This window comes from Elephantulus edwardii, unplaced genomic scaffold (genome assembly GCF_000299155.1).
Source record: "Elephantulus edwardii isolate Elephantulus edwardi_28Jun2011 unplaced genomic scaffold, EleEdw1.0 scaffold00424, whole genome shotgun sequence".
In the NCBI taxonomy this organism is placed as follows: domain Eukaryota; kingdom Metazoa; phylum Chordata; class Mammalia; order Macroscelidea; family Macroscelididae; genus Elephantulus; species Elephantulus edwardii.
In genome coordinates, this window is record NW_006400174.1 from 1,151,989 (window position 1) to 1,174,866 (window position 22,878).

At 48.9% G+C, this 22,878-nt stretch overlaps 1 protein-coding gene across 1 annotated transcript in view; it reads right to left on the reverse strand.

Annotated features, from left to right (window-relative positions):
• LOC102858073 (sphingomyelin phosphodiesterase 4-like) overlaps positions 1–22,878 on the reverse strand; it is a 31,788-nt gene that overhangs the window by 1,049 nt on the left and 7,861 nt on the right. The window contains exons 3-17 of the mRNA XM_006902535.1: positions 22,069–22,155; positions 17,031–17,173; positions 16,819–16,894; positions 16,357–16,465; positions 16,180–16,232; positions 15,456–15,607; positions 12,355–12,487; positions 11,667–11,738; positions 8,698–8,784; positions 6,337–6,482; positions 5,762–5,852; positions 5,335–5,435; positions 2,128–2,291; positions 1,348–1,553; positions 64–297 (exon numbers count right to left, since the gene is read on the reverse strand). Coding sequence (XP_006902597.1) covers positions 64–297; positions 1,348–1,553; positions 2,128–2,291; positions 5,335–5,435; positions 5,762–5,852; positions 6,337–6,482; positions 8,698–8,784; positions 11,667–11,738; positions 12,355–12,487; positions 15,456–15,607; positions 16,180–16,232; positions 16,357–16,465; positions 16,819–16,894; positions 17,031–17,173; positions 22,069–22,155 — 1,854 coding nt within the window. The remainder of the gene's footprint in view (positions 1–63; positions 298–1,347; positions 1,554–2,127; positions 2,292–5,334; positions 5,436–5,761; positions 5,853–6,336; positions 6,483–8,697; positions 8,785–11,666; positions 11,739–12,354; positions 12,488–15,455; positions 15,608–16,179; positions 16,233–16,356; positions 16,466–16,818; positions 16,895–17,030; positions 17,174–22,068; positions 22,156–22,878) is intronic.

Here is a 22,878-nt window from a genome sequence, read left to right on the forward strand (position 1 = left end):
AGTGCTGGCCACAGGGGGAGAGGGGTGCACAGGGCTAGTCACACTGCACAATGTACTACGTACTCGGAATATCTGGCACAGGTACTCCAAGGCCTTCTCCAAGTACTCATCTGTCTTTCGGACGCTGTCCTGACCTGTGTCATCGAGATCGTTGGCCGGGTAGCAGCTGCTGCTGTCCACAGGGCCAAAGCCCAGCCAACACAGGAAAGAGCGGCCAGCTGTGCTCTCAGCAGACTGGTCAGTGATGGACTTGGCAGTCTGCTTGGCCTGGGTGATGAGCTGAGCCAGACGCAGGACCTGCCAAGATCACATGGACACCCACAGTTCGGGAGGGGCAGCAGAGAATGGTCAGGGAGACAGGTGAGCAGGCAGGGTTGGCCCAGGAGCTCAGGCTCTCCAAAGATGCTTACAGCCTTCTAAATCGGATCCTCTGGTGGAGCAGTGTGTAACATCAGGCTAACAAACAAGTTGACAGTCTCTTCCTGTAACTACTTGTTAACCGCCATTGAGTCCAGTATGAGCGACCCTATGAACCCTACTATTGTTGTTTCTCTAATGTTTAGAGTTTCTAGAGGAGGAAGTGGATGCCAATCCTACTTCCAAGCCTATCTTAATGTGGGAGCTCTACCAAATACTGTTCACCATGGGTAACCATTATGGCATTTGACATACCAGTGGCACAGTGTTCAGCATCACAGTAACCCCAATAAGATACCTCGTACAGCAAACTGACAGCAGTGCTGTACCACTTAATGTTCTTCCCAAACACAATTAACACCAGGCCCGCAGGCCCAACTGACTTTTAGTACAAAGGTCCACCCACCAGGTCCTGACTTAAACAAGAAGCTTCCAGCCCACAGGTGATTGTTAGCTAAATCCAATAAATCCAATCAGCTCACACACAACTGTGAATTAAATAAATTTAAATAGCTTTATTATTATTATTATTACTTGTGTGTGTACTGTCAAACTGGATCTGACTGGTACAGGAGGAGATAGCCCTTCCTTCTCCAGCAGAGCATCTGGTGAATTTGAACTGCTTATCTCTGGGATTGCAGTGTAGCTTCTTGCCACTAGGCCACCCAGAGCTCCCTTTAAATAGATTTTAAATACTTTTAAGTGCCTTCCCACCAAGTTGGATTGACCTAAAGAAGAGGCTTCAAGCCCACAACTGATTTGTTAGATAAATCCATTAAATCCAATTAGTAAATACTCAGAGCCTCGGAAACTTGGTGGGAGGGAGATTGCTGTGTTAGAACCACTTCAAAAGCAGTGGATAAATTGGCAAGATTTCCAAAACACACTCTTCAGGTCTTCGGTCAGCATGTCCCCAGTGCCCACACTCACCAGGGTGCGGACCTCGGGCCCAAACATGGGAGTGTACTTGCAGTCCTGGCCCTCCAGGCTGTAGACGTGACTCTTCACTTTGAAGGTGGTGTCAGTAATGGCGGGCGGCCAGGATGACAGGAAGCTGCCCGTGAAAGTGGGTGTCATGAACATGCGGTGCTGGCGGTGGGGCAGCACCAGCTCGGGCTCCAGGAACAGCTGCTCTCCTGGGGGCAAAGCGTCATTGGCTGTGAGTGCCAAGTTACCTCTGGGAACACTGCCGGGTGCCTGCTAGGTTTCAAAAGTCATGACCAAAAGCTTTGTGGCAGGCAGTATGTCTTGGATCAAGCAAGGGCTAAGGGCCTACTCTCAGTGCTGCTACTCTTTCAAAAGGAAAGTCAATTCACAGGAAGCGATAAAAAGCTCAGAAGGACTAAGAAGATGGCTCGAAGTGTGCTACCCAAGCCCCAAAAGAAACAGCAGCTGTGTAGCAGGTAGCTCCTGGCAGTAGCTCCCACCTTCCCTCTGGACCATTAGCACAGCATGTCTACCTCACTGGCCCCATAGCTGTCATTCTGAAGGCCACTTGTCTCTAAGAACCTAGATTTCTCAGAAGCAGAAGACAGGGTTAACGTGAGCCCCTATCCTGCCAACATGTACCCTATGTCTCCCAACCAGTCCTCTGGGGCCCCTAAGTCTAGGCCTTCCTCAGGTCAGGTCCTGCATCCTGTCAGCTTCAGCCAAGGCTCAGGTGCTTCCAGGGCCAGGACTTGGCCAGGTGGGGGAGAAGGGCTTGCTCACCTCTCTGTATCATTTCTGCCAGGTTGGGCTGGGCAAACACTTTGGCCACCCGAAACACCATGAGCGCACTCTTCGGGCTGATCAGGTCTGTGCGCAGTGCTCGATTCAGGAAGCTCACAAAGAGCTTGGTGTACATCAGCAGGTTCTCCTGGACAAAGGGCACCCTGGCGACCAATGCCCCAATTAGAGCCAGCTGGGATGGCCAGGAGCCAACCCTGAACCCTTCCCCTCCTGTGGATTTTCAGATTGCCCTGGCAATGACAGTTGAGAGGTTCTGGGGGTGTCGAGTTGGGGAAAAAAAGGAGATTTGGGAGTAATCCACACAAAAACGGGGTCCCTTCAAGTGAAGTCTTGAGACATGCCGTGACATGGATGCTTCAGTAAATGTCACATGGAACAACATACACCAGCTACAAAGGGAGAACTACTGTGTGAGCCCACTCACATGAAACTTAGAGACCATGTAGTGGTTACTGGGGTTCAGGAAGGGGAAGGGGAATTTGAGTTCTGCTAAGGTTGACTGAAAAGAAAAAAAAACACAAAATCCCTATACAGATACGAAGTTCATTTTTCAAAGGGATAGAAAAGGCAATTGTTAAGTATTTGGAGAGGAAAAAAAGACTCCAAATAAGAAAAGCACTTCTAAAAAACCAGAATGAAGTGGAAGGCATAGCACTCCTTGATCTCAAAACCTACTACACAGCTGTAATAATAAAAACAGCATGGTACTGGTACAATGACAGGTACAGAGACCAATGGAACAGAATTAAGAACCCAGAAACAGGCCCATCGATGGTCAACTGATACTTGACAAGGAAACAAAACCTATCAAACGGGGAAACAACAACCTCTTTAATAAATAGTGCTGGCAAAACCGGACTGCTACCTGCAGAAAGCTGAAACAGGATTGACATCTCACTCAGTACACAAAAATAACCTCAAGGTGGATTGATCAGAGACTGGGAGTAAAGCCCCAAACCGTTAAGTTTGTAAGAGACAAACTGAGATCAAGCTTAGAAAGCCTAGACTATGGTATAAAGAGGCTGACAAATATAGCCAAAAATGCAGTGTCGAGAGGATAAAACTGATGAATGGGACCTTCTAAAGATTAAATCCCTATGCTCATGAAAAACTTTTTCCAACAGGTTGAAAAGAAAACCTACCAATTGGGAAAAAAATATTTGACTCTTCCACAAGTCTCATAACAAAAGTTTACAGAATACTCCTGGGCCTCCACAAGAAAAAGACTGATAACCCAATTACAAAAATGGGAAAAAAACATAGACTTTTCACAGAGGAAGACATCTGGATGGCCAACAGACACATGAAGAAATGTTCAAAACCACTGGCAATAAGAGAGATGCAAATCAAAACCACATTGAGATACCATCTCACCCCAGTAGCAGTCCTAAACGGTAGCAGGGCACCCTGTTGTTGTTATGTGCCGTTGAATCGCTTGCAACTCATAGCGACCCTCTGTACAAGAGCCCTAAACTCTGCTCTGTCCTGTGCCAATCGCACTGTCTCTGACATTCCATCCTGATTACCCCAGTCACTGAATCAATCTACCTCATAGAGGGCCTTCCCCTCCTGCGCTGTCCCTCCACCCTCCCAAGCATGATGTCCCTCTCCAAGGACCAGTCTCTCTTTACAACATGTCCAAAGTATGTTAGACGGAACCTCAGAATCCTTGCCTCCAAGGAGCCACCCGGTTTAACCCTCTCCAGGACAAATCTGTTTGTTTTCCTAGCAGTCCATGGTACCCTCAGTACTCTTCTCCAGCACCACAGCTCAAAGGCATCAATTCTCCTTCTATCCTCCATAGTCATTGTCCAACTCTCTAGCAATCAGTAAATACTGGAGAGGATGTGGAGAGATTGGAACTCTCATACACTGTTGGTGGGATTGTAAAATGGTACAACCACTTTGGAATGCAGTGTGCATTTCCTCAAAAAGCTGAGCATAGAAATCCCATGACTCAGCTATTCCACTGCTAGGAATATACCCTGAGAAAATGAGAACTGAGGCAAAAGAACTGGAGATTTGTACACCAATGTTCATAATAGCCTTATTCACCATTGTAAGAACATGGAAACAGCCCAAATGTCCAACCACAATTGAATGGATTGAGAAATTGTGGTACATTTACACGATGGAATACCATGCAGCACTCAGAAGCAACAATTTCAAAAAACACTACTTGGGAGAGACTTGAAGAGCATTATGCTGAGGGAACTAACTCAGATTCCCCAGGGCAAATACTTCATAAGAAGATTATTGTAGAAACAGAACGATAACTAATAAAACATTTATGAGGATCCAAGTAGGGGACGGTGGGTGCAAAAGGACAAGGATAATGGGGTGGGGGTAATCACAGGGTTGCAACATTTGGTGAGTGGATGGAGGGGTGAGTAAAGGAAATGTGAAAGATGCAGCAGGGATCTGGAAAGACAGAGCAATGGTAGACACAGTTCAATGTTGAATGATTTTATGAAACATAACGAATAGCAATGATTGTGTGAAATTGTGAATGAGGGATCGTGGGAAACAATATATATGAACTTTGTAAGCAAACTAATATAATTTTTTTTTTTAAAAAAGAACACCTCCCTCCAAAAAAACAAGTGGTGGTGGTGGTGGTCACTATCTAGTGACTAACTAAAGTTGAGGAACTTCATGTGTGAGATGCTGAAAAGTCAAGAGCTTTGTTAAAATTATTTTAGCATAACAACAAAGAACAAGTACAGTCACAAGAATGAGGACCAAGGTCAAGTGCTCCTGAATGCACATGGCTGAAGCCATCCAGGAGCCCTTGCAGAAGAAGAGCCAGGAAAGGGGAGGAGGCAGGGCCTGGGGCAGCAGAGCAGGTGCTAGGAAGCCAGCAGGAGGAAGGATACCAGGAGAAGCTGTGGGGTGGTCATGAGAAGTGGGCAGGGGAGTGATAGGCAGCGGCCAGCAAGGACCAGCAGAACATTTACAGGATGAAGAGGACCACAAAGTATATCTGCAAGCAAAGGAGACCACTCAGGGGATAAATTCAGGCCAGGGTGCACATTCCAGGGGCACAGAAGAGCACCCCAGAGTGGAAGTCAGGACAGGCTCCACTGAACACAGCACAGTACAGACCCCCCGGTTGCCCCTGCCCACAGTGCAGTGCACAGAAAAGAAGGCAAGAAGCCACGGGGGCTAAAGGGGATCCCGGCTCACCATCTCTCAGACACACATCGCGGCTGGGAGTCACTGCTCTGAGGCTGTTTCTCGGGTGCATACCGCCATGGCTGCAAGTAACTCAACCACATCTCCAGGACCTGGCAAGAGTTGAGATTCCCCAGTGACCAGTGCCTGGGCAGGAGGACATGCAGGGAGCTGTAGGTCCACCACCCCTTTGCTTTGGCTCTTCCAGGAGTGGGGCAGGACCTCACTCCAGGTGCAGACAAGCTGTTCCAGCCCTAGTGGGCCAGATCTCTGGCTGCCCTGTGAAATGGCAGAGCTCAGCACGGTGGCAAGGCATTACAGCACCAAGAGGCAGACTTTGGAACCAGCAATGGGCAGAACACTGAGATGCACCCAGGCCCAATTCTGCATCTTGTGCCCTACCCACACTCCACCAGAGATGCCGAGGGCCTGTACTGACCGCTCTAAATGATGCATCCAGAGGCCAGTGCCCGAAGCAGTGTTGTAGGAACAGGTAAAGCTTCTGCTGGACAAAGCGGGGGACAGCAGCCCTGGAAGGAAAGCAGGGTCAGCCTGCTGCTGGCTGACCTGGAAGGCCCCAGATGACCCTGTTGAGGGGAACTGTGCCTGGGACTTCAGGACTCCTCTTCTCCCCCTTCTGCAGAATGTGAGGTTTTGGGTGGACACGCAGTGGGACCTGGCCCAGCATGGAAAACGCAGAGCAAGCAGAGCCCACTCTCCATCCCAGGAAGCCCTCGGAAACCTGTCCACACTGCCAGGCACTCTTGCTCTATTTGGACAAGATGACAGACTGTCCTCTGCCCCTGGCCAGTCTGACTCTTCCGACAGAAGAGTGAGTGCTCGCTTAGGGAAGACATTGCCCGCCCAGCTATCCTCCTATCTGTTTCCAGGACTTTGAGGCCAGACGGAGGTGAGGAGACCTGAGTAGGAAGGGGTCACCCAACTCTATCCCATTACAAGTGACAAGACGAGGAGATGGGGCCTATGGTCAGTGCCCAGGAGCCCCACACGCACCGTTTGAACTCGTCCAGGGGGCTGGTGGCGTGGGAGTGCGCTGTGGGTGAAGCCTGCTCCGACTTCAGGCTGTTGGAGAAGGCGTGCAGGTGTTTCAGGAGCAGCCGCACCACCAGCACGTGCTCCTCAGAGGGCGTGAATGACTCCTGGGGTTGAGGAAAGATGGTTTGGCCTGGGCCACTTGCAAGGAGGCCCCATGTTCCCCACGGGTGACCATACCACCTCCCAGGACTGAGCCCATCCAGGGGAAGGGTGTGGGGCCCCAACCTGCAGAGACACACACTGCAACACTCAGTCTGAGCTGAATCTGGCCTGAGATGTGACAGCCAATGCCCAGACTGGGAGCCCTCGTGGGGAGCTCCATAAAACCCCTGGCCTGGAAAATGATTCCCCTCCTGACTCAGTACAACTCTTGCCATGTGCGGCTGAGGACATGCAGGTGATGTCTGTCACTGCTACCTGGCTGCATGTCCTCAGGCCTTTCCAATGCTGAGCAGGAGGATGCAGATTCAAGCCTGCTGCTGGGCCTGTGGGCCTGCAGAATGTATCAGGACCCTGGATTCTTTGTTCCCAGGTAAATATGCCCTTTCCAGGCTTGCTTCTGGACGACAGGAGAGGGGCTCCAGCTGTGAGCGGCCCTGTGCTTCCTCCTGTATCCCCTTTGCGGTTGTCAGGTGTTGTCAAGTCAATCATGACTCACAGTGACCCTGTGAACAACAGACCTGAACCCTCTGCTAGCCTGCTCCATTCTCACACTTCCTGACACATTAGAGCCCACTGCTGCTATCACTGTGTCAATCCACCTGGTCAAGGGGTCTTATTCCTTCAGGTAAAACCTAAAGACCAGGGCAGTCACAATCTCAAGGACCCAATCTGAGTCACAAAGTGAGTATACACTCACTTGCTGTTGTGGGGTTTCTGCAGCTCTGCACCCCAGGTGAGGGTCAAGTTGCCTCTTACAACCACAGTGTAGCAGAGCATTGAAGGCCCACACCCTGAGGCCCCACCCCACAAGCCACTGTCTCCCACCACAAAACACTGTCTGTGGACCCCAGGTCAGATGCTTGGGACACAAAACATTTTAGTAACAATGTTAACTCAATTCTGAGCAGCCATCCTGCCCCATGAGGTGTCTCCTTCCAGGGTCATTCCCTGGCCTGGCCTTTGGAGTTGTCCTCCTTCAGCCAGGCACTTGGGGAGGGGGGGGCTACCCCTCCCTACCTAGGGGGCCAGCTGGTCTTTCACTCCTACTGCCTTTCTCCATTTCCCACAGGTCAGCCCAAATGTTCTGTCTTCCAACTCCCATCTCGAACTCCACTTCCCTTGAGTTTCAAGGTGAAGTTGCCTTGGTCCCTTGTACCTCACTGGGTCACAACCCCTAAGGTCTTATCCCTCTAGCCAGGTCTCTTATCTTGTACTTGGGACACCGGACTCACACAGAGGCCAGAAATGAACCTCCAGTGCACAGCTTACACCAGACCCTCCCTGGACACCCCATCAGCCTTTCCTCTCGATTGATCAGCCTCTCCTTGTGAGGCTGTGTGTTCAGTGCCCTCACTGCAGGCTGCCTTCGCCAATTCCCTCTCAACACTTGACAGAACATGCTTTCCTGTCTTGTACTGAGATTCACAGTGAGCTGCTGTGCGTTCCCAGAGAGTGAACTGGACAGCTCAGGAGCACAGTGGGATCCCTGAGCCACATCTTCCAGGAACTGATTCCACAAGCTGGTCAATCATAACTCTCCAACATTCCTGGGTCCAAGTTCCTCCCAGATCTGCCTTTTCTTCCCCAGAGGCCTGTGCCTCACACCTCTCCTCCCCTCAAAAGTGCAAGCTGCCCTCATCCACCACTGAGAACTCAGAGAATGACTAGCAAAGACTGGGAGAGGCTTGGCCAACTGCCATCAGGAAGTCTCAGTGGTGTGAGACCAGGATCCATGCTCTTCCCCTAGCAAGCCCTGGCTGCACAACACTGGCGGGGTCCAAGCTGGCTGATACTTCTGAATGCAAGTGACACCAATGAGAAGAGAGGCCATGCACCAGGAAGAGTCAGGTGGCAGAGGTCACACAGTCACAGCTGCCCTGTGCCAGCAGCCAGATCGGAGCCTGGGACTGAGGCCCCACACTTGAAGGACTGTGTGTGGCAGGGACTGCGGCCCAGCACCAGCAGAACTGAGACCATCCTTCCTTCCCACAGGGCCAGGCTGAGGGCTGACATGGCTCACTCTGCAGAGAACTAGTCCTGAATCACCAAACACTTGTTCCCCAGCCTTGATTCCTATCATGGTGCCTGAAGGTGACCTGCAGGAGGCACCTCAGGCTGGAAGTAAATGGAACAAACGCCAAACGCGATGACCAGTACTTGGTACGTGTGGAGGGCCTGGAAGCCGGGGTGGGCAGGACTGTGGAGGGCGCTGGAGACACTGAGTCGGTAGTGCAGAACCTCCAGCTGAGACAACAGACAGAGGAGAGGAGCCGAAAGAGACGGACGGAGGGCACGGGGCAGGGCCGAGAGGGGGAGAGAAACCAAAGTTAAGAGTAAGCCCAGAAAAGGAGAAAGAGAAAAACAAAACAAAAGCAGTCAGTGCCAGTCCACACAACTACAGCACCAGCAGCTCAGCTGGTGAAGCATCGTTCCCCCCCACTCCCCAAAATGAGATCCCTCCTGGTTCAGTAAAGTGGAAGAGGGGCCCTCATGTGAGAGCCAGGCCCATCCTGACTGCCAGGACATGGTCCCCAGATCATGAGGTCCCACACAACTTCTCTAAGCTTTGTGCAACCAGATCAGCTTGATTTCCTTCTAAGGGACCCCTACCCCGCGGGCTCACATCCCCTATGAGAGGTATCCACACTGTGACCCCTCAGGATCAGGGATGCTGGGGATATTTCTGGCCAAAGGCCCTAAAGTCCAGGTCAAAAGAGAAATTTTCAGAAACCAGCTCCAGATAGCCGCTTCTCTGTGTTGGCTTAAAGGGAATTCAAAATTTACCAAACCAACAGGAACCAGAGAGAGAGAGAACGAGTGAGCCTGTCTCTCTAACCCCATCACTGCCCGCTCCCTTTCTCTGGGACTCTTAGGGCCTGGGGCTGGCTCCTGAGGGCACCAAGACGAGCACAGGCAGCTCAGCAGGTGCATGATGAACAAGCAGCATAGTATTATCATCAAGTCCTACAGCAGTCGGGGAAACCCTGCCCAGAGATGATGCAAGCAATTCAGCAGCTCTCATTCTGGGGACCTCTACTTGCCAGGGATCGCTCATCTAAAGCCCAGACTAGGTGAGCCAGCAGGAGTAGCCATGGATAATGGGATAGCGGCTGCAGAAGGGAAGAGGCCTGCGAAAAGTGACCTCCACAGCCAGGTACGGCCCTGACCAGCCCCACCACCAGTCTACCTGCAAGACCTCCATGTGAGCAGCATGCCCATCCCGGGCCCACAGGAGAGGCAGGACATCAAGGCAGACCCGTGCAAGCCAGAGCAGGAAGCATCCCAGCCCTGCACAGCCATTCCCCAAAACAGGCCAGCATGCCTGCTCAGTCAGGGATCCCACAGACAGTCTGGACCTTCCATGCTGGTGCACATGGCCTGCAGGAAGCTTCGGGAGGTGGTATCAGCAAACTAAAGCAGAGCTCAGGCAGGCCTAGGACTCAGGGCACTTGTAGAGCCACATTCCTGCTCCCACAGGATCAGGAAGAGCAGGGACCCCAAGGACCAGGGGGTTAGTGCTGAGCAGGGCCTGAGCCTTGGTGGGCCTTGGCCGAGGCTCACCTCTACAGCAAGCCCCTCTAGTCTTCCTGTATTTTCTCTCAGCCCCAATGGGAAGGGCAGCCCTGGTGATGTAGCAACTGAAGTGTTGGACTGCTAAGCCAAAGGGCAGTGGTTTAAACTTGCCAGCTGCCGGGCAAAAGGAGAACGAGGCAATTTACTCCCACAAGATCTATAGCCTCAGGAACCCAAAGGGGAAATTCAACCCCGTCCCATGGGCCAACGTGAGCAATCAATCTGGTTTTGAGTCAACGGTAAAAAGACCAAGGGAGCTCTCTGGAGGCCTGGGGTGCTTCCTGTCTTCCCCCCATCACTGCAATGACTCCAGCAGCCCAGCCTGCAAGCTCCACCCTGTGAAGAAGCAGCTATGGGAGCAGGGAGGTATCCCCAGGAGGGAGAGAGTCCACTACCACTGCCAGCACTGAGGACCCAAATTCCTCACAAGTCACAAGAGCTCAGAAGGCACCTCCCAGCAGGCAAGGCAAGTGAGGCAGGGTGACATCGAGCATGCTGGCTTCCTACGCCAAAGTCATAATGAGCAGACAAGAGATAACACAGCAAACAGCACGCCAGCCAGCCATGTGCAGAGCCCAAGGTGGACTGACTGTTCAGCTGGCCACGATCACCAAGCCCTGGTCAGGAGCATGCAGCATCCTCAATCAGGAATCAGGAAGAGCACTGCAGGCACACTATGACTCCAGGTGTCTCAGAGGAGTCTGGCTGGTAGCCCCATCCTCATCCTCCTCTGCATGAGGTCAAGAATGGAGAAAAGACCTCATTCCCATTTGAGTTCTACCCTCCAACAATTCTTAAGTCTAGAGCAAGCTCTTGGGAACTCCCTGTGGCAAAAACGTCAAAGTGGATGGAAGCACCCGCTGGGTGGCAGGGTTTGGGTGACCACCACCTTTAGGAGGTGTGTGTGGAGGTGAAAGCTGAGCTGCTTCAGGGAATGGGATTCTGAGGCTCCACTTGGCCACTTGAGGGACCACACCAAAGCATGACAAAGGGTATGCTGGAACAAGCTTGCTCTGAACTTTGCTTGGCAAGTGGCCATGCTGCCAGTGTAATAAGCAGGAAGTAAGGGGGGGAAGAGAGGATCTTATGTAAAATGGCACTGGCCTTGCTTACCCAGACAACTGCCTGCTGCTCTGAAGGCAGCAAGGGGCAGTGTGGGCATGCAGAAGAGGCTCAGGCTGGGCATCAGGGGTTGGCCTAGGTGGCTGGCTACCTCACTGGACAAGTATGGCAGCGCTGCTGATGGGAGGGACCAGACACAGACACCCCTCTATGGGGACCCAGCTCTCTTGGAGCAAGAGCACCCACTCTTGTGGCAACCTCAACATGAGGCTTGAGATAGCATCCAGTGCTGCCTCCAGAGGACAAACATCCAGCCTGAACTGCTCAGGCCTCAGGGTGCAGACCCATCTCAGCACTCATCCCACCTTTCTCCTGGTATCTGCAGGACGGAAGATGGTGGGTCTCAGCTGGCTGCTATCCAGCCTTCCATCCCTAACTGTTTAAAGAAGAGGAGGAGGCTGGCAGGTGGGCCCAGGGCCCAACAGACTTACCTTGGCATGAGGGGACTGCATCTTCTGGTACATCTCCAGGGAGTAGTGGTGGAGCCACATCTCAACAAACACCTGCAAAAAATGCTTGGGCGTCTGGTTCACACCCCTAAGTGGTGTCCCAGCTGCCTGTCCCCATCACAATCCATAACCTGAGTGTGAATGGAACCACATCCTATGGGCCCTCCGAACTTGGGTAGACTAGTGGTAAGGAGATGCGCTGCCATCACAAAAGACACACTGTGTGGGCTGCTGTGAAAGAATGAAAACGGAACCACACCTGAGCTGCAAGGAAGGTGGAAGATTCTCAGCTGTCCACATCCTAGGCGGTCACTGAGGGGGCTGTGGGCCTGAGTGGAGGCCTCCACAGGGCACACCTGGGGCAGGTCTAACTGCCTCTGAAGTGATCACAGGAACAAGCTCCAAGGACATGGACCTGAGCCGAATGACCCGCTTCTCTACACATCGCTGGCAGTGTTTTCTGCTCACACTTTACCCCATGTCCACAGGAGTGTCTGTCTTTGTTCTTTATCTTCTCTCCCCTCTGATATCACTGTGGCCTGTCTTAGTTTCCAGGGGATCCATCCAAACTTCATAGGAGGAGACACTGGCATCTGTGAGCCTATCCATGGGGTGCTGGCCCACCCACTCCTGCCCACTTGACGTAGTGGACAGCTGCCCTGGTGCTCACCTGGAGCAATGTCTCTGAGCGCCAGATCTCATGGGAGGCGGGGTCTGCATTCACTGACGTCTGGTGAGAGATGTGGCGCTTCAGAAGGCTGGGGTGATGGAGGCCGTAGGAGGTGAAGGGCATGGCTGTGGTCCTGAGAAAACAAGATCATGTCAGGGACTAGCAACAGATGATAACCTGCTGAAGCACACAGGAACCCAAATCTGCACTGACAAAATGAAATGCACACTGGGAGAAGAGAAAGGCCATCTTTACAGCAGCAATCAACCAGCCAAGGTGTAGCTCACTGTTTGGTCACAGGCCAGCAATACCTGAGTTGGCCAAAGACCAACTCGTTAGTTGCTGGCAAAGTGATCCAGCCCCAGAACCCCATACACACGAGAAACCAACAGTCTCCAGCACTGTGCCAGCCTCACAACGACTGGCACGTTCACACCTCACAAACCCTAAAGTACCCATGCAGAAAAAACACCTGGCCAAGACACCCACAATCCAACGAATGAAGCTAATGTTGCACACAACCACTGTGGAAGACAATTTTGCATTTCCTCAAAACACTGAACATAGAAATCTCATAGGACCCAGCTATTGTGCTGCTAGTAATATATCCCAAGGGTATCAGTGCTGGGACACTTTGTATAAGCAACATGATTCACAGTAGCAAGAACATGGAAACAGCCCAAATGACCAATAATTAACAAACAAATGGACTGGGAAATTGTGGTACATCCACACAATGGAATACTATATAGCACTAAGGAGCAATAAATAACTTGGAAACATCTCAGTCACATGAGGACAAATACTGCACTGAGCAACTTATATAAGTGTACAAAAGGGGAAGAGAAAGAAGGGGTACAAAAAAATGGGAGGAGGTTAAAACCAATATGATAGCAGAGGTTGGTGGTGGAGGGGAGACTGAAGGAATGGTAAAGATTCAATGGGGATCAGAAAGGACGAAACAATAGAAACAGATCAATGGTAATCAGCTACATAAAATATATCTATATAAACGACTGTATAAAATACAAAGCACACCTACAAATTGCTATATATGTTTATATGCAAATCAATTTTTTTTAAAAGGGGAGGGTGTATTTTAGCCCCACAGAGCATCAAGGACGTACAATAAAATCATTCATCATCTACCTGAGTAAGAAAAAGGAAAGCTGATGTGAGCAATAGGACAAACAACCATCACAGGGCTAGAATATGACAAAACATATTCTATTGCAGTGTGGCCTGCATGCCTTGAAAGCATCAAGGTCAGAAAAGATCAGGAAACTAAAGACAGGTGCAGAGCACACGGGGATGAGCCTGAATCAGATATTTAGGACAACTACTAAGAAAGAAGGGGCTCAGTGCTGTGTGCTGGATAACATGCTGTCCCATCCCCCCTACTCCATGGGAGGAAGATGGCAGCCCCCTCTGAGAGGATTCACAGCCCTAGAAATTGGTGGAGGGTGGAAGTGGAACCACAGAGTCCTGGTGGATTGAGGTGGATTCAATGGCGTCTGAGGATGAGGTGGAGGCAAGCCTGTGGGTCTGCTGTGCAGATGTGCAGTGCTTGTGTGGGGCAGTGGGTTCCTGTTTAGTACAACTACCACGTCTGTGCCTCCGTGGATCATAACACACAAACAAGGTAAACGTGTGTGGACCACTGTGCAAGTATCCATACTCCAGGAATCTGAATGCCGACTCTTAAAGGTTCTTTAAGAACCTTCACTGTGCACAATTATATGTCTGAAATGATTCTGAGAGCAAAACCAAGAGAACCATGCCCCGAGGGTGTGTGTGTATACCTCTGGCTATCATCCACCTTTCTCTCAGCCTAGGTGTTATGTGTGTGTACTCAGGGCTCTCATTCACACCCTCCTCTCAGCCTGGCAGGGAAGAGGGATGGGTGTGTGTGTGTGCGCGCGCGCGCGTGTGTGTGTATGCCCTTGCCTCTCATCCATAGCCACTTCCTTTCAGCCTATTATGTATGTGTACCCTAGGCTTTCTGTGTGTCCCTGTATCTCATTCCTCGTCCTCCTCTCAGTCTAGGGTTAGGTATTTGTGTGTGTCCCCAGCTCTCATCCATATCCTCCTCTCAGCCTGAGGTACAGGTTTGTTTACCCCTACTTCTCATTCACACCCTCCTCTCAGCCTAAAGCGGTGTGTGTCTGTGTCCATACATACCACTGTCTCATCCACACCTTCTTCTCATCCAGAGTGTATGTGTACCACTACCTCTCATGAACACCCTTCTCTCAGCCTGGGGGTGGATGTGTGAGTATGTGTGTGTATACTACTGGCTCTCACTCATGCTCTCCACTCAGCCTGGAACATCACCAGCATGAAGGCCTGTGTGTACATCTACCCAGGAAACCCCTGCATTCTCACACTTCCAATACATATCTTCGTGTACACAGTGAGTAAGAGCAGGCTCTTTGGAAAACCAGGTATTGACTTGGCAGCAGAAGAGACAAGGGCCAGTGCCTGTCATCTCCCAAGTGATGATAGACAAGCTATGAGGTCAGGGAAGCAAAGGCAGCTGCTTGTGGACCTGGAGCACCTTCTGCGGGCAGAGCCAACGCTCTTGTCCTTTTCTTGATCAGAACTTCACTCAAGTCCACCTGCACGGGCCAACAGTCTCAGCGCCCAGGACTACCCTCCATGTCCTTTCTCTCCAGAATACAATCTCTTGGGATCTTTAGCGACTTTCTTGACTTGGTCCAGCAAACCATCTACTCTGCTCACCACCTCTGCAGGCAGTGAGGAGAGGGAAGCTGCTGAGGGCTGAACAAAAGCTAGCTGCCACTCCATATGCAAATAAAGGACCCAAGAGCTTCCATAATGCCACACACCACTGGCAAGCTCAAGAGTTTCCATGACACACACAAGTGCATGCCCACCAGCTGTGTTAAGACCCTAGACCTGAGAGCCCTGTCCAGTGGAAACTCTGGACAGGAAGGGACCCCTGTGCTGGCAGGTTAACATAATATAACTGAGTGACTCTGTGGGAAGGGCCAGCTTCATGATGAGCTGTTGGAACAGGGCCAGCTCCTGGACCACCTAATCTGCAGGAAACCAAGTGCCGGGGTAGCTAGGAGCCTTACCTGGGAGCAGGTGAGGGGCTGGACATCCCAGGACTGGAGAAAAGTGGAGGGAGCACATTGCCCTCAGTAGGCAGGAACCATGACAGGTACCTGTCTACCAGGAAGAAGTAGGCGCAGTCAGAAGTCCGGACTTGGAGGGATGTAGGCAGTGGCTGGAAAAACAAACATGTCATTACGTGGGGCTCTGGGGGCACCTCAGCCAGTGTATGGTACCAGAGAGCCACACATCCGAGCAGCCAGCATCGAGCTGCTCCCTGACTTAGGGCCTAAGAAGACCCTCCTCTCAGGACATCCCTGCCCAGGACCAACTCCTTGGAGTCTTAAAGCTTCCCTCTCAGTCCACCCCAAGGTCTTCCCCACCAGACTGCAGAAAGTCTACGGGGATGTTCTAGTTGGGAACAGCATGATGCACTGTGAGAAGAGATGAAAGAGAAACGGGAAACAGAATGAGGAGATGCTCGACCAGTTCCTGACCTCACTCCAGCCACCCACACTGGGGTTAGTCCACCCACAGTCCCATGGTCTTCACAAAGGGGCAATGGCTGAGAGAGAGAGAGACACTACCAAAGGCTGGAAGAAGAGGGTGGCAATGAGCTAGCTGCAGAGAATGTACAAACAGCTAGCACCCAGACTCCAAGCCCCCTCTGCTCTCTTCAGGAACAAAAGCCCACTCTCTACAAGGAGGCCATGGTAAAGTAACACTCCCAAGAGCCCCGTCCTGTACCTTCTGAGTGATGAGGCTCAAGGCAAAGAAGAACAAGTAATACTCAAAAGAATCTGACAGCAGCATCAAGGAATAAGTGCAAGGATGGTGTTGGACCCCCATTGTGTGCTGGGTCCCACCTCCTCCTCCCATGATGAACACCCCCATCGTTCCCACCTGGGAGACAAAAAAGGATACTAAGGGCAAGGTTGAGGCCAAGGCCCCCACTGGCGGGGAACTGGACCTTGTTGTGGTACAGCGGGCTGTCGGGGAGGACTCGTTCTTGGATGGATGCCTTCACAGGGCCCTGTGGAGTGGGAGGGGATCCTGAGCAGCTTTCAGGCTCCCATCCCTCCCATGGTGCAGCCCTCTGGGAAGCTGACCAAGACAAAACCTGTAACACCTCTGTACCGGGGGCATGTGGCACTTGATCTGGGTTGGCCAGGCATAAGATGAGCAGCGCTGGTCTGAATACTTTTGAAAAAACAATCTGTTTAATTTCTAATGTGTGATCCTTCTTGGGCCCTGAACAGGTACGTAGGTATCTTCCTGTCCAGGGTCATAAGGCACCATGCCCTGCATGTTCCCTCCATCACTGCCACTACAAAGGACCTGCTCTGCCCCAGGCACTGTTCTCACCATTAAAAGACACATACTTACAGGAAGGTAGGAGACTGGAAAGTCAAACCTATAGTCTTCAGCTTGCAGTTTATAAACCAACTTCATCATTGGGCCACTGAGTACAAAATTAAAATAAAGTAAAATAAGCAGATGAACTGCTAACCATTTTGTTCTACTTCTTTAAGAAACAGAATTCAGAAAGAGGAATACAAGGAAATACCTTGGATCTTCTGAGCACCACAGCTACCTACCCGGGGTCCAAAAACTCCACCACAATGCTGTATTCAACAGGGTTCACTCGCCCCTGCAGGCAGCGGAGATTCCAGCCCAGGAGGACACCATCGAGGCTGCCAAATATGTTCTCAACTAGCCACGGGAAGATAGCCCGCAGCTCCTGAAACAGGAAAATGGGAGGCAGTGGACACACCCATGGGGCAAGTAGCTGGAGTGTTAACACAAGGGCGGCGCAGAATTCTCTTTGAGGTTCCACGGTACATGTCATGTTGTGCTCCCTTTAGTACAATTAAATGAATCAGCCTATTGAATATCTAGCTACTAGAGCATAGGGAGCTCTGATGGCTTAATGGTAAGTAACTGCAATACCAATGAAAAGGTATATGGTTCAAATCCACCAGCTGCTCCATGGGAGAAAGAGGAGCAGAGTGTGATTTACTGCCTATGAAACATGCTGGGCCAGGTATGGGCACTGGTGAAAAAAAAAAAAAGAGTTCTTTCTGGTGGCCTTGTGGTTAATATGATGTGCTGCAATTTCTAAGGTATGAAATTCAAAGCCACCAGCTGCTCTGCACAAAAAAGATGGGAAATCTCCTGTGCAATTTACTGCCTTTGAAAACCCACCAAGCTGTGAGTTGGTAACAACAACACACAAGAAAACAAACACAGCGTTTTCTATGTCAAAAGTTCTGATCAGAAAAGGGCACTGTTAAAAAAAAGTGTCCAATATTCTCCCCAGAGTAAGCTCCTAAAACAGAACTGTGACGTTTTCTGAATGTTAGTGCCCTGCCCAATTAAGATTCCTGGGCCTGGTGACACCCTTTAACGATTCCAAATGTGATTTACCGCTGCTTCTCAACCTTGGCACGCCTGACATATGACATATTGAACCAGCTAACGCTTTTACTGCAGGGGATGCAGAATGTTCAGGAGCATCCCTGATCTCCACTCTCTAACTGCCAGCACCAACTCCACTCCTAAATCGTTACAGCCAAAGTGACTCCACACATTATCAAATGTGCCTTGTGAGGAAAAACCACAAACAACGAAGTGGAGGACTTCTGGTCTACAGGTGAGAATATGCTCACCAGCGTGCTCTGTATTCCAGAACAGGCCTATGGGACCACCAGTGCTTACAGATAAGAACTAGAGACAGTGATCTAAGATTTACAAGAAAAGTATATGTGGTATTTCAAACAGCTTTTCCAGGCACTGACTGACTCTGCCACATGGCTGGGAGGGAACATGTAAAGAAGATGTGTTAGTCTATGCACAAGGGGCTGCTGGGCTAGTTCTGCCACTCCACCAAGTTTTACACTGAGCTGTTCAAGAGCAAAATTTGAGAATCTTACTACCAGCAAGAGGGAACAGAAAGTGCAGTACAAATTCTTCAAGGCCAGAGACTAATGCAGCAGTCAGACCAGTACCCACATGAACAGCGACTTCAGTAGAAAGCGAGAGACCAAGTGGAGACAGAGCTGACTTGGGACTACTGCCGCACAGAGCTCGAGGTCTTTGCCCAAGCATGCTGGAGGACTGAGGGAAGACTCCACACATAGCTGGCAGGACTAAGGGAACTTTGTAACAGTGATCTAAGCCATGACGCTAAAGACTAAAGGGCCTGTAAACACATTAGAGAAGCTGTCTGGACTGTATCCTGTCGTTAACCTGAACTGGAGCCTGTCAGCTTCTCCAATAAATCCCCTAAGTGTATGACTATGGTTCCATGAGATGTGTAGTCATTTCAACAGATTTCTTCCTCAGTAGGGCAGTAAGCCTGGCGCTGGAATTAGAAGTGGAACAAGAATAGGGCGTTTTGGTGGCGAAATGGCAAGAAGCTGTGCTGCAATCTTAAAGGCATGTGGTTCAAATTTACCAGCTGCTCCATGACAGCAAGATGGGCAATCTCCTTTCATGCAATTAACTGCCTCTGAAAAGCAGTGATGGGCTACTTCCAACTTGACAGCACACAAGTGCAGGAGGGTGGTAGACCACATCTGATCTTATTGTTGTTGTCATGTGCTGTTAAAGCACCTGTTAACTCACAGCAACACTACATACAGTAGCTCTGAAACCTGCCCTGTCCTGAGCCAGTCTCACTAATTTTGACACATCATCCCCCACTGTCCTATGTCACTCTATCAATCCATCTCATCCGAGGTCTTCCTCTCCTGTGCTGTCCCTCGACCCTTCTGAGAATGAGGTCCTTCTCCCAGGACCAGTCTCCTGGCCATGTGCCCAAAGTATGTGAGATGGAGCTTCAAAAATCCTAGCCTCCAAGGAGAAACTTGGTTTCACCTTCTCCAAGATAGATCTGTTTTTCTTGGCAGTCCATGGTATGTTCAAGACTCTTCTCCAGCACAACTCAAAGGTATCAATTCTTCTGTCATCCTTAGTCACTGTCCAGCTCTCTGAAGTGTAACAAGTAATTACGAAGACCATGGCCTGGATTTGGTGCATCTTAGTCTCTAGACAGACATCGTTGATTTTCAGCACTCTGGATAGGTCCCTGACAGCAGATTTTTCCCAATGCAATTTGTCTCTTGATTTCCTGACTGCATTGATTGTAGAGCTGAGCAAACTGTAACTGTTAACAACTTTAACCTCTTCTCTATCTGTCATGATGCTGAGAATTGGCCCAGTGGTAGGAATCTGTCTTCTTGATGTTCAGCTAGCTTCAATCCATATTGAAGACTACAGTCCTTGACCTTCTGCAGCAAGCACTTCAGGTCTTCAGTTTCCACAAAGTTGTCGTCTACATATCATAGGTCATGAGTCTTCCTCCAATTTGATGCCCTATTCCTCCTCATGAACCCTCATTCCCGAATGATGGTTCTGCGTGTAGACTGAAAAAGTACGAGGACAGGATGCATCCCTGACACAATCCTTTCCTGTTTCCCTGCTCTGTTCTGAAGACTGCTTCCTGGTCCAAGCATAGGTTTCGCATAAGCACAATCAAGCGTTCTGGTATTGCCATTCTTAAGGTTAGCCACAATTTGTTGTGACCCACATAGTCAAATGCCTTTGTATAGTCAATGAAACAGACATTCTTCTGGTACTCTGCTTTCTGCCAAGATCCATCTAACATTGGCAAAAATGTCTCTAGTGCTACAAGCTCTTATAAACCCATCCTCTATTTTCAGTAGTTCTCTGTCAATGTACTGTTTCAGTCAATTTTGGATAATCTTCAGCAAGATTTTGCTAGTGTGTGACATTAGTGATATTTTTCGATAATTTCCACACTGTTGGGTCACCTTTTTTTTGAATGGGAATAAATATGGACCTCTTCCAGTCAGCTGGTCAGATTTCTTGGCACAACTTGCTGAGCTTATCCAGGGCAGCATGTTTGTGGAAATACATCAACTGGTATTCCATCGGTTCCTGGGGCTTTAATTTTCTTTTTACCAAGTCATTAAGAGCTGCCTGAATTTCCTCCTCCATCACCATTTCCTCTTGATCATATATGTTGTTTCATGAAATTCTTCTGTGTCAGCCAATTCTTTTTGGTACAATGACTCTGTATACTCTTTTCTTCTTCATTACTTCCCGAAATCATTCAATATTCTGCCCATAATATCATTAAGTATTTTAACTCACAGCTTGAATATGTTCTTTAGTTTATTCAGCTTAAGAAATGCTGAGTTCAACCCTTTTGATTTCTCAACTCCAGCTCCTTGCACATTTCATTATAATATTTTGCCTTGTCTTCCTGAGCTGCCCTTTTAAATCTTCTATTCAGCTCCTTAACTTCTTGATTTCTTCCCTCTGCTTTGGTTTCTTGGTACTCCAGTGCAATATTCACAGAGTTTCTTCTGACATCCATTATGTTCTTTTCTTCTTCTTCCTTCTTTGTAATGACTTTTTGCATTCTTCTTGATATCTTCCCACAGCTCATCTACCCTTCGCTCATTAGTGTTCAAGGCCTCAAACCTATTCCTGAGATGGTTTTTAAATTCAGGGAGGATAGACTCAAGATAAAATTCAGTAGATATGATTTAATCTTTTTTAGCTTTCATTTGAACTTGCATATGAACAGTTGATGGTCTGTTCCACAATCAGTACCTGGCCTAGTTTTCACTGCTGATATTAAACTTCTCCAATTCCTACCACTGATGTAACTGATCTGACTCCAGTGCATCCTATTAGTTGAAATCCATGTGTATAGCCTGTACTTGTTTCTTATAAAAGGTATTTGCTATGAATAAATCATTGATTATACAGAATTCTATCATTCTATCTCCAGCTTCATTTCTCTTATCAAGTTCATATTTTCTGACTAATGATCCTTCTTCCTGATTCCCAACTTCTGCATTCTAGTCATCCATTATTGTTAATGCATCTTGGTTACACGTTCGAGCAATTTCTGATTGCAACAGTTGATAGAAATAATCTATTTCCTTTTCCCTGGCTCTGGTTATTGGCACATAAATTTGAATGATATTAGTATTAACAGGTCTTCCTTGTTTGTGTATGGATATTATCCTTTTACTCACAATATTGTATTTCAAGATGGATCTAGAAATGGCCTTTTTAACTATGAAATGACCCTATTTTTCTCTCACTTTTTCATCTCCAGCATAGATCATGTGATCGTCTGATTCAAAATGTCCCATGTCAATATCCATCTCATTTCACTAATATCTGTCAATATTTATTATGCGCTGTTTCTTAAGAATGTCTAGTTTCCTACATTCATGCTTCTGACATTCAACGTACCAATGGTTAATTTCTTCTTAAACTGGTGCTCAGCCTCAGTTGCCATATCTGTTAATCTACTCTAAGTGTGCTCTGCTATACATAGGGTTTTGAAGGCCTGTTATATTTCGGAAGTGGATAGCCAATCCTTCTTCCTAGTCTGTCTATACGGATGTTTAGTTTAAGAAAAAGTATCTGACAGACAAGCATTTTAGCTATCAGATGAAAAACCTTATAGGAATTGGTTTTGTGCCGTGGATGTCATTGATAGTTACAGTTTCCCTTTGTGGAATTATTGGAGAACAGACTCAGCCATTCTCCTACTGCATACACTGTTTTTTCAGTGTCCTGAGCCTGTACCTTTGCTGGGAAATCCTCAATGACTTTAACCAAGTCTTGGCACCGCTGTGCAAAAGGCTTATTCACAGAGTCAGCTTTCAGACTAGCCTAGAAGACAAAACAAGTAGAAAAAAAAAATCATGAGTATGTTCATTTAGCAGTTTTTGCAGATATTCTGCCTTGAGTCTAAATAGAAATCCAATCAAGAGATGAGATCAGACACACACCTCCATACATTAAGTCAGATTGTCTGACTGGTATAAGTGGGTCCCAGAAGCATGGCTCCTGCCCAGTAGCTCTCAGCCTTGCCCTCAAGGACCTTCTGGAAGCACTGTAGTGACCTCAGAGCATATACACAATCAATGCAAACCTGCCTCCTGCACACAGTGTCAGCTCCAAGGGTGCAGGGAGCCCCCAAAGACCCAGAGTATGAATCAGAAATATCCAACATGGCTGACTGCTTATGAATTCACATAACTGTTAAAATAGTAGGAATGAAAAAAAAAGGCATCAACAGACATCTCCTAACTAAGCTGTATACTTTGTGCAGCAGATAAAAAAAATCGATGAAGTTCAGGATTTTTTAAAGAAGAGCTCAGGAGGGCTAGACACCTCCAGCCAAGGACTAACACTGTCTACCAAGGTCTATCTACTGTCAAGGACCTCACCAAAGTGCCAAAGTACAAGGACTTAAAGTCCAAGGTGCACCTGAACCAAGCCACAGTCTTTTCAATGACTTGCTATGCAACTGAAAATTGGACGAGGAATAGAGATGACAGAATCAATGTATTTGAGTTGTGGTTCTGGAGAAGAATACTGAATATACTATGG